Raw genomic sequence first — 12,329 nt, 5'->3', positions numbered from 1 at the left:
ACATTGCATTTAAATAAACGTGCATTTTGATTGGTAATGACGTTATACGTCAATTCATGACGACAGACGCAACGCGATACTGTCATTATTTTTACGCCCGCTAGAGGGCGCTTAACTTTAAAACGTAAATATAGGTCGTAATAAGGTGCTTGCACAAACGACCTATATGATCGTTTTTTTGTTGGAGGACAGGCTCGCCCATTCACTTGCTTTGTTCCTGAATTATTCAGCTGTTTTGAACAAATTGGTTGAATTAATAATTCAGTTATTCATTGGTACAGTGATTTCCCATCAGCTGGCAGTTTTAGTTTCATATTTAAAGTATAATTTCATTTTCCCCCAACACTGCATATTTCTATATTTTAAATGTTATATATTTAAAATGTTAGTCATATATTAAGCCATTGTAAGGCCAGTGTAAATGCATTCATGACACCTCTGAGCTACATTAAACAGTTTGTGTAAATGCACCTAAATACCACTTCAAATGCTGCTTCTGTGACACATCTGCAGCCCTGATGTCTTATTATTCTTATTGCATTCTCTGCAGTGAATGGTAGCCATCAGGAAGAGAGTCCAAACAGCTGATAAAAACACCACAGTAATCCACATGCAGCTTTCGTCTTCTCCAGATGTTAACTGATGGACTGGAGTGCTGTGGATTATTGTTTTTATCATCTGTTTGGACTCTCTTTCTGACGGCACCCATTCACTGCAGAGCATCCATTGATGAGACACTGATGCTATGCTACATTTCTACAAACCTGATGAAGAAACAAACTCACCAACATCTCAGATGGCCTAATTTTCAACCATTCCTTTAAATAAGGTTTATTTAAGGGTGTAAACACAGAGATTGAATATTTGTGTTTTGTAAAGGCTTTTCACCATTACTGCAGAGTCAGTCAGAGCTGATGCTGATGATTTGATCAATACAGCATCACAGCAACAATGAAGACCATTGTGTAATCATTAAGTGTAAGTATCAGACTGTTTTCATCTGGTTTATTGCTTGCGATAGCAGCATTTGTTCTTGCCTCACCAGCTCCACATAACACTCAGAACATTCATCTAAAAGACTCTAACAAAACATGGTTTAAGTCTTACCGAATGCCATGAGACATTAATAACATGAAGTGATGTATGTGTTTTCTGTTAAAGTCTTCACAGAGCTGTATTTAAGAAGCCGGTGAAAAGCTCACATGTCATATTAATTCCTGAACATGCTCCAGAGGCCTCTTCTGACTCCATCTGGAAACAATAGCACATGAAGAAGAAGAAAAAGCTCTGACTCAGCGTCAGCAATCTGCATATCTGCTTCCTACATCCAAGACAGAAATGGCAATGTGACATGCATCATGTTCAATGAGAACTGCCATTTAAAACAAATCCTGCATCCACTCTTCAGTATAACGATTACATCCATCTACTGCTGCTGTACAACAAATGCAAATACTGTAAAAGATGGAAGTCATTTGTGCGACGCAGCTCTCTTCGAACCCCACATGTGCCGCATCTCTCCATCAGACCAAAGACAGATTTACAGTTCTTTGCAGTCAAGCAGTTGCTAAAATCGTCGTGCGAAGAGACCTGACGTTGTTAAACGTGACACTTCTTACAGATCATTAAACTAGTTTAATTGGCATTTTGTTTTCCTCCAAAATAATGAAACCAAAACCCGTAACAGTGCTGTGAAGGCAAAATTAAACACAAAAATTACCAATCATGCAACTATACCCGAAGTTGAACAGGAACATAAAAAATGTATGTTACAACAAAAGAGCATTCTGGTATACTGCAGTATTGTTAATAAATAAGAAAATGAATATCTATCATACAAAAGCGCTGAATCATTGTCATGTTAATTAAAAAACCTGTTATGCAACAGCTGCTCGGCTGCCATTAATATCAACATATAGCACCAAACATGACTGTAGCTCTACTACATGATGCCATATTCTCCACAGTGAGATGCATTGAGCCCATGTTCATGGAAAAACACAACACATGTCCATGCATCTGCAGTCTAGCCTATATCCAGAGGTACACTTTGTGAAAGGAGTCTTTGCACCCTCGCTGACATGCTGTCACCTCCAGAGGGCTTCGGCGATGATGTCATTTCCTGACGAGAGCGGCACACTGACAGTCTCGCTGGTATCCGCAGTGTCATTCTCCAGACAAGTCGCTCTGAGTCTTTAGTATTGTCTTTGTGTTCAGTATGAGGGCATGGCTCCGCTCCATCCAGGGCTCAGAAGTCAAACATCTCGAGAAGTTCTCACGGGTTTGTGTGCGAGCAGGACTTGCAGCATTGCTTCCCGTAGAACTTGTGGTTGCAAACGCCATGCTGCAGCACCAGATAACACCAGCTGAAATGATCCTTACAGACCACATCTGCACAGAGAAACACAGATGTTATGCAGAAGTATGGGATTCATGTCTGTCACACTTCAGCTTGTGGACCCGTTCTCACTATTAACTAACTATTCACTATGGCTTTTACCTAAACTCCTAATTTGCTGCTTACTAATAGTAAGGCAGTTGTTAGGTTTAGGTATGGGGTTTAAAGGGATAGTCCACTTTTTTGGAAATAGGCTCATTTTACAACTCCCCCAGAGTTAAACAGTTGAGTTTTACCGTTTTTTAATCCATTCACCCGATCTCCGGTTCTGGCGGTACCACTTTTAGCATAGCTTAGCATAATGAATGGAAGTGGACAAGACCATTAGCATTTCTCTCAAAAAATTTACCAAAGAGTTTTGATATTTTTTCCTATTTAAAACTAGACTCTTCTGTAATTACATCGTGCACTAAGACCAACGGAAAATGAAAAGTTGCGATTTTCTAGGCTGATATGTCTAGGAACTATACTCTCGTTCCTGCGTAATAATCAAGAAACTTTGCTGCCGTACCATGAGTGCAGCAGGCGTAAGGATATGACGCAGCGCCTGAAAATAGGCTACCTTCCGTCAACATAACCAACGTGACAACCTGCTTGCACAGGGAGCGTGTCTTGTATCATGGAGACATTTGTGAGAGACGATTCAGAGGACATATACTTTGGTTCAGATCCCGAACCGTATCTATTTGAACCAGAATATACTGAAGATGAGCTTTTGGAACATGAAAGGCAACGAAGTATGGCTGAACAGACTGGGACAGAAGGGAGTAGGAGAGCAGATTTGAACTGGTGGTGTAAGTGTGGGGCTTGTCAACCCATGCCGACCGAAAGTGAGTGCCTGTGTTGTAACAAGTGGGAACAGGTTTTGCCATCAATGGCAAGGATCGATCTACCTGATGAGGAAGTTGCATGTGTCGCAACATCCGAGGACTTCTTAGCGATGCTGCATCCTGCCGTGGTCGATTTTTTTTTTCCGGTTAGACAAAATAAACTGGAAAAAACGTCCCGTGCCGAGTGGACCTGACGGCCAGCTATCGTTAGAGTAAGTGATTCCTGCAATCATTTACAATGCATGAGTCAACGATTTAGAATGCATTCTGTCAGCATGCATTTTCAAGCTTATTTTTATAATGTGTTATCTTCTCAGTCAATACAGGTTGGTGTCGTACCGCATTATTATGGAGTGGGCCCTGAAGGGAGATACTTTAGGAAAAGGCAACCGAAAACCATTGCCATCGTGTGTGGTTGGTGCCATTCGCCGAAAATATCCATCAGAGTCAGGAGTTTATGTAGGATTTCAAGAAGCAGAAGATGCAATAAATATACTATAGGTACTGTTACTGTTGTGTAGGCCTACATTTCAAGTGCTCTGATTTTATGGCTTCTTACAGTTCTAATACATTTTTGCAATCTGGTGGATTATAAAGATTATATTCTGTTTTATGTTGCACAAGCTTTGAGTGTGAAACATATGTGTTCTTGTGCTTGTTAGTTATGTTATCAGTAATTACATTAGTCTGTTTAGACATTTACTCATCTGACTGTCAGACTTTACCATATTATTAACTCTCACAGATGTGAGTTGTCATAATTTGTCTAAATAAAGCTTTGCCTTCATGTACCTAGAAAATAAGTGAAGCCTTATTTTTTTACATGACCTACAAACTTATAGAAATACAGTATAGCAACATTTATATTTGGTTTTGTTTAGTTTTGTTGTGACCATATGCACAAAATGATATCTAACATCTTTTACTTGTAAAATATATGTAAAATACATAAGCCTAGATGATGTTTACAAACCAAAGCGCAATCACAAATTGAGAATGCAATCATTTATTTAACTGTACAATAAAACAACAAACTATACATATATGCATATATGATGTGAAGTCACAGTGTATTCTGAACGATACAATGTCTATGGGGAGTTAGCGGGTTTGTGTTCATTCTGAGTTTCAGATGGCAATCACAGCTTCTCTGATGGACCTTTGAACCTTGATGTGTACACTCTTAGGACATCTTCCTTGCTGGGTTTTGGCTGTAAGGCGATGTTAGCTGCCAGATGAGGTATTCTGAGATGGAATGACGAATCTTTGAATTTGACAGTGGGATCCAATCGTCTTTCAATCACTCCTTCCATGAGACCTTTTATGAATGTTTGTGTTGTCGTCTTATAGATGGCTCTGGCAATCCACTGCTTAGACTGTCTTTGATAGACAACATTGTGCCTTGGGAGGCCTGAAATTATACACCCAGCAGGGTATTGTGAGTTAGTCTGTAATGGTTAGGATATTTATGACGAATTTATAGGCCTTTTATACCAGCCCATTTTTTGTTTTACTAAAACTGAATTTGCTCAGTCATACTGTATTTATAAGCCAAGAGATTATGTATCGATAAAAAATGTATGGTAGTAGAAGATCTTGGCATTTTGTAATATTTTTATGCCTTACCAGCTGCTGTTGTTGCCTGTTCACTAAATTTCTTTAGTGATAACATTAATTCAAGGTATCTGGAAAACACACTTTTTTGCATGATTTGTGATAACAAATCATGTTATCAACAATGTCACTATGCATTACACCTCTATACAGCATGCATATGAGCAATCAATTAGACTTTCATTTTGTAAGGAGTTGTGTGTGTATGATTGTGTACCATTGCATCTCCCTTGGATGAGCAACAGCTCCACCACATATGGTTGCTCACACTCCTCACCCAAGGAGCAAGTTCTTTGCAACTTTTTCGATTGGAAGCAGAAACCAGCTTCTTCTTTATTCCTGAATTACAAGGGTACATTATTATTGTAAGTCTATAGATTTTTATGCAACTATGACAACTTCCACTTCTGAGAAACCTGGAAATGTGAAAAGGTTGATCCTTCAATCTACTGAAATATGCATCTGACCATGACTCTCCCATCAATGCTTGCCTTTTTTTTAAAATGTGCATTGATATGGGCAATTGATCAGTTTTGAAAGTAAATTGAAATAGACAACACAGTAATACATTTTTTTTATTAATTGAATATGCCATTATGGCCATCATAGTAACATAAGCTATGTTATAAGTTAATTTATTGTTACTGAAAATTAACTCAATAAATTTTCAATAAATTCACACAATAAGTATCAACAGGTTGTGCTCTACTACGTAATAGACTAACCTTTTGCCACATGCCATGGATCAAACTGATGTATGATGTTAGGATACTCTTCTCTCATCAGTTTTCTGATGGATGGATGGATGTCTATCCGTTGTTATCACTTTTATGTCAATGCCTTCATCCAAGAGCCTCTCCAGCCCTTTCCTGAAGCCCATTGGTTCCATTGCTACGGAACCTGTGGCCTGGGACACCTAGAGGGAACAATTTTACAGATTATGAAATTTTAGACATCATTTTTTAGTAAATTTATTCTAGTGTTGTGACCATTTGTTTACCTGAACCAGATCAAAACCAACTATCTGATTGGAGGAGTCATCCATGAAGGAATAGGTGGTTTATTTGCATGAATGGCCTGGGCTGTCACTCCTCCCATCTCCGCAGAGCTGCACTACCTGACCATCCTGAGTCTGGCAGATTAGTTGCGCTTTTATGATGTTTTCCTGCTTCTTGTATGCTGCTTCAATCACCGGAATGAGGTAGCTTGCCTGTATGTTGTAGTATGTCGTTTTTTGGGGTAGCTGCAAGTTCAAGAGCCCAGCCCAGTCAGCGATGTCTGTAAACGTTGCACCAGAGAAGAGTGTGGCAGCTGCTGCTAGTAGGTTGTTTTCCGGCATTCCACGTGTGTTTGGACATGAATCCCAATGTCCAGTATGTCCGTTGTTGCATTTCCAGCTCACGTTGATTCTGCAACCAATTGTTACTATGGTCTGGTCTGCCTGAGAGATCAGAGCTCCACAAGTGGAGCATTTCTGGAAGAGCTCCATGAGTTTTGACTCATTCACAATCCACTTTTTCTTATTCCATCCTCTGTAATGTTCAGAGCTGCTTGAAGTGCTTCCTGTGGAAGAGGTCGAGGGGCTTGTGAATGGAGCAAAACTGGCATCAGAAGGATCGGCAGCAGGCTCTGAACACATGCTGATTTCCAAGGCTGATGATGAACTGATGTCCATTAAAGATGTGTGTTTTTCCTGTTATTGACAATTCAACATTGAAATTGTTAGTTTCTCTTCCAGTATTTGTCTTCTCACATAGAAATGATTTGAACAAACAATTATTTGACTGTTCTACCATTGCATTTCATAATGCCATAGATAAGTGTCAGCAGAACGATGCAAAAAACTAATAATATTTTCATTATGGATTATAGATAGCAGACATATAACATGGACACTCACATCATATATTAAACTTTTCCTTGGACTGGACACAGCCATGACACTGGACGAAGATGCGGTGTCCTATAAATTATAGAGATTTCAAATAATTTTAGGAGTTTCATTCATAACACATTACAAAAAACTAGAACAGAGGGTAAAGTTTCATTTTCCTACCAGTTGTGTCCATGTGGGTGCCAGGGCAGCAAATGGCTTTGTGCATGTCACTGTCTGTGCTGGAGTAGTCAGCTGCAACAGTGAAGGAATTTTGAACTCCGCTGGAAGTTCTTTTGAAGGTCTGGATTTCTGAGGGGTTGACTGTGGTACACCAGCAAAAAGGCTGAGGAATTGCTCATGTTCAGGTAGATCCTGCTGTACAGGTAGATCCTGATGTACATCAAGCTCATCCTGATTGATAATTCAAAGAAAAAAAGGTTATTTCATGGAGGCAATACCTTTGAGATGCAAGCTAAAAAAAAAAAAAAAAAAGTCCAACACACCTGTCTTTCAACAGCATAGGTAATATGATATAACATACAATTCAATTTTAGGAAAAGGATGCTTGCAAGGTACTATAGAAACTGTTATACTATAGAAACTTTAGATAAACAATACCGAAAATTCCACAAGTTTCCTTTATTTCAACAAACTTATACGCTCACTTACCACACCTGAACTCGACCACAAAACTACTAACGTTATATAACGTTACTGTACAAGACAAATGATCGAGCAAACCTAGCACTCATTGATTGCATTTCACAGGAAGATAAAGACAACGGCAGTCGGCAGTGCTTTTTCAATCAAGTGGTTCAAGCTAACAGAAAATAAATTTTTTATACTTACAGTCATGGGTGATGATGATACACTTGGACCTGTCTGTACTCTGAAGATTGTTGGGATGGCCGTATCCTTTAGACGCCGCACCGTACTGTCCTTGTTTTCTTTATAGTCATCTGCTCCAAAATGCTCTGAGCAAACACGCCATTTCTTGATCGTTTCTACCGGTGTTTTGAGATCAATGTTCAGAGCAGCCAACCATTGATTGTTTAGTTCCTTGTTGTTCACTGGTATTCTGTGAAACATGACGCCGGTAGTGTATCCCCTCGACTTATTATCACAGCCCTTTACTACGCACAGAACCATGGCTAATCCCACAGTAAAAATCCACTAACTTCACCTAATTTGCCGACTGAAACTACACAAACTTAGTCCCGGTCACGTTGAAAGTTACCGAGCCGGGAACTATTTTCAGGCGCTGCGTCATATCCTTACGCCTGCTGGACTCATGGTACGGCAGCAAAGTTTCTTGATTATTACGCAGGAACGAGAGTATAGTTCCTAGACATATCAGCCTAGAAAATCGCAACTTTTCATTTTCCGTTGGTCTTAGTGCACGATGTAACTACAGAAGAGTCTAGTTTTAAATAGGAAAAATATCAAAACTCTTTGGTAAATTTTTTGAGAGAAATGCTAATGGTCTTGTCCACTTCCATTCATTATGCTAAGCTATGCTAAAAGTGGTACCGCCAGAACCGGAGATCGGCTGAATGGATTAAAAAACGGTAAAACTCAACTGTTTAACTCTGGGGGAGTTGTAAAATGAGCCTATTTCCAAAAAAAGTGATTATCCGATTATCTTCAGGACACAGTTTAAGATATTTTAGATTTAGTCCGAGAGCTCTCAGTCCCTCCATTGAAGCTGTGTGTACGGTCTACTGTCCATGTCCAGAAATGTAAGAAAAACATCATCAAAGTAGTCCATGTGACATCAGAGGGTCAGTTAGAATTTTATAAAAAAAATAGCAAAAACTACGAATTTATTCAGCATTGTCTTCTCTTCCAGGTCTGTTGTGAGAGAGTTCAAAACAAAGCAGTTTGTGATATCCGGTTCACGAACGAATCATTCGATGTAACCGAATCTTTTTGAACCAGTTCACCAAATTGAACTGAATCGTTTTAAACGGTTCGCGTCTCCAATACGCATTAATCCACAAATGACTTAAGCTGTTAACTTTTTTAACGTGGCTGACGCTCCCTCTGAGTTCAAACAAACCAATATCCCGAAATAATTCATTTACTCAAACAGTACACTGACTGAACTGCTGTGAAGAGGAAGATGAACACCGAGCCGAGTCAGATAAGAAACGAAACTTTGACTCGTTCACGAGTCAAGAACCGGTTGCATTTGTTTTTCGGATCTCCAGTAGTTCTTTCGGACAGATCGATTCAATAAACCGGTTGAAGAAAATAGTTCATCGGTTCTTTTGCGCTCGAAGTAATGACGTCATTGGAGATGATTGCCCTTGATTCAAGCCTTCGGTTTACCCGCGCTCATAACACTAGCACAGAATCAGTTCAGAATCAATCACCAAAAGAATCAGTTCAGTTCAGACGCTCTGTGTGTCGGTCTGCTTCACGCTGAATCACACATGCGCAGTATCATCAGCTCCTCGGTTCTCGAATCGGACGCGTCTGACAGAAACGGTTCTTGACTGGAGAATGAGTCATTATCTTGCTCGGTGTTCATCTTCAGTTCTCTCTTCACAGCAGTTCAGTCAGTGTACTGTTTGAGTAAATGAATTACTCCGGGATATTGGTTTGTTTGAACTCAGAAGGAGTGTCAGTCACGTTAAAAAAGTTAACATCTTAAGTCATTTGTGGATTAATGCATATTAGAGACGCGAACCGTTTAAAACGATTCAGTTTGATTTGGTGAACTGGTTCAAAAAGATCCGGTTACATCGAGTGATTCGTTCACGAACCGGATATAACAAACTGCTTTGTTTTGAACTCTCTCTCACAACAGACCCGGAAGAGAAGACAATGCTGAATAAAGTCGTAGTTTTTGCTATTTTTGGACCAAAATGTATTTTCGATGCTTCAACAAATTCTAACTGACCCTCTGATGTCACATGGACAACTATGATGATGTTTTTCTTACCTTTCTGGACATGGACAGTAGACCGTACACACAGCTTCAATGGAGGGACTGAGAGCTCTCGGACTAAATCTAAAATATCTTAAACTGTGTTCTGAAGATAAACGGAGGTCTTACTGGTTTGGAACAACATGAGGGTGAGTTATTAATTACATAATTTTGATTATTGGGTGAACTAACCCTTTAATATGTGCTTTATAAAGACAAATAAACAGCCAATATCCGAGTAATACGCATGCTAACGAGCAAATAGTTAGAACCCAGGAGAATTGGTCCCTAAATTAAAGTGTTACCAGCAAGGGCTTTGTGCAGTTTGACCATTTCATTTCAACTGATTTGTAAATCACAATAAATAATAAATAAAAATTATTTATTTTTATATTTAACTTTAATTCATTTTCATTATAGTTTTAGCAATTTTAATACTTATCGGCATAGTACTTATTTTTAGCTTAATCTCCAAGGCATGTATTTTTCAATTAATTTTTTATGGTATTTTTGATCAAATTTTTTTTTCAGATTTCAAATATATACAGTGTGTGTGTGTGTGTGTGTGTCTGTGTGACCCTGGAGCACAAAAGCAGTCTTTGGGGTATATTTGTAGCAATAGCCAAAACAATATATGGACCAAATTATTTTTCTTTGATTACATAACCAGTATTATGTCATTATATCATGTCCCAGCTCACGACAGACCTCTCTTCTGTGGCTGAGGACAGAATGCAGTGTTGCAGGCCTGGGACATCACAGGCTTCATCTGCGGGACACAGCTGGAGGAGGGACGTCCGTGAAGGAGACACTGCACGGAGCGCACCTGAACGCCTCCTCCACACGACACCGTGCACTGCAGACCAACACAAAACACTAGGGATGTAACCATATCATCAATATCGCCATAGCAAAACTCTCTCCGTATTATCATGGTCACATGACGACATGAAACGATATGTCTTCCGAGCAAAAAGAGTGGTTTTGCATTTTTGTAAGCATGTTTTCACTGAAGCTGGAGTTTTCTGTCAAAATAAAAGCTCTGCTGCCATTTCCATCAAAATAAAAGCATGAAAGGGCATTATGAATCCTGACAGCTAACAGTTTAAAGCCAATCCAAATTCAAAATATCTCTTTCAAGTGTAGAAATCAGGAAAGAAGTATTGTCAAAAATGATATACCTAAGAACAGCAAAAAATCCAGAGTGAAATGAACTCTGCTGGGAGTACATGTGAGACCACACTCAAGAGTGTGAAAGTGTTAAAATAGGAGTGTTAAATTAACACTGAAGCAGATTTAAAGTTAATGAGATAATTAAGTGATTAATTGAGTGATGATTGACCATTATTGACGAGACCTGATGTTAACATGCAGAATCAACAAAGATGATAATCACTATTTTATGTCACCATTATAGTGGTCAGTGTTTGCTTGAGTTGGGCTCTTGAGCCTTACATGTTTAAAGTCAGATTTGGTTTGGCTGTTACAACTGAATTGTAACAAATAGGCAAGAAAAAATCAAAACATGGGCATATGACCTGAATCACCAAACTCATCTAAATGGATTTGATTGACCTCATTGATTATAACAACCCTGTGATTGTACAGTTCCCACTAATTCAAAGTATTTCTTGAAAGTTGTTCTGATAATTAAAAAAATTAAAAAAGCTTGTTTTAGGCACACACATACATCAAAAATCAGTGTAGGAATCTCAACAACGGTTACAAACAGCATATACAGAAAAACAGATCAACTCTACTAAAAGTTTCACAGGTTGATGTTTGCATGTCTAACTGAAAGACTCTTTTGAAAGATTTTTGAACAAACAACTTTTAAGAAATTCCTCAGATTGTATTTAAAATGCTGGAAATATTTTGTTGAAGAATCATAGGGCTGCAATATCCAACAATGTAACTTTAACTCAGTAATTCAGGAATAACAATACTCTTTGCTTGTCCGTCAGTTTTATAACTCAGTTATAACAGGCAATTAAAATCTGACTTGAACATTTTAGGGGTCAAGAGCCCAACTCAAGCAAACACTGACCACTATAATGGTGACCTAAAAATTGTGATTTTCGTCTTTGTTGATTCTGCATGTTAACATCAGGTCTCGTCAATAATGGTCAATCATCACTCAATTAATCACTTAATTATCTCATTAACTTTAAATCTGCTTCAATTAATTCAATTAATTTAACACTCCTATTTTAACACTTTCACACTTGAGTGTGGTCTCACATTTACTCCCAGCAGAGTTAATTTCACTCTGAGATTTTTGCTTTGTGAAATATTAATTTCATTTATTTTACAGTGCAATTGTTTTGCAATATTTGGCTATTACCAGGGCCACTGATGGCCAAATGGGTGCCCTAAGCAGGATTGTATTGTTGTGCCCCCCTTCCTCAAATATGATGATGATGAAAAAAAAACAAACACCTACTTGGGGGTGAAAATAGAACTTTAATCAAATAAAAAAGTAAATTAATAAATTTTATTATTTACAAATGACAACTGTAGCTCTCAACATTAACATATGGCTATAACTTTATTATGACTCTAATTTATTTTATAGTCTCAAGCATTCAGAAATCATGCAAAATGAAATTAAGCAGTTTTACTATGATAAAACCATGGTTTATTTTTGTAAGGTTTGTGATATGCACGTTTTAATTGTTG

The 12,329-nt window shown here is 38.4% G+C and overlaps 1 protein-coding gene and 1 long non-coding RNA gene across 2 annotated transcripts in view; one reads left to right on the top strand and one right to left on the bottom strand.

Annotated features, from left to right (window-relative positions):
* Positions 1-1,344: 1,344 nt before the first annotated feature.
* LOC132157979 (A disintegrin and metalloproteinase with thrombospondin motifs 16) overlaps positions 1,345-12,329 on the bottom strand; it is a 130,928-nt gene continuing 119,943 nt past the window's right edge. The window contains exons 22-23 of the mRNA XM_059567222.1: positions 10,359-10,506; positions 1,345-2,391 (exon numbers count right to left, since the gene is read on the bottom strand). Of these exons, the coding sequence (XP_059423205.1) occupies positions 2,276-2,391; positions 10,359-10,506 (264 nt within the window). The 3' untranslated portion in view covers positions 1,345-2,275. The remainder of the gene's footprint in view (positions 2,392-10,358; positions 10,507-12,329) is intronic.
* LOC132157982 (uncharacterized) lies at positions 10,947-11,709 on the top strand. Its single transcript, XR_009437638.1, has 2 exons — positions 10,947-11,054; positions 11,425-11,709. It is a non-coding gene; the product is annotated as an uncharacterized LOC132157982 (long non-coding RNA).

Source organism: Carassius carassius, chromosome 15 (genome assembly GCF_963082965.1).
Source record: "Carassius carassius chromosome 15, fCarCar2.1, whole genome shotgun sequence".
Lineage (NCBI taxonomy): Eukaryota > Metazoa > Chordata > Actinopteri > Cypriniformes > Cyprinidae > Carassius > Carassius carassius.
This window is presented reverse-complemented; position numbering and strand designations above follow the sequence as displayed.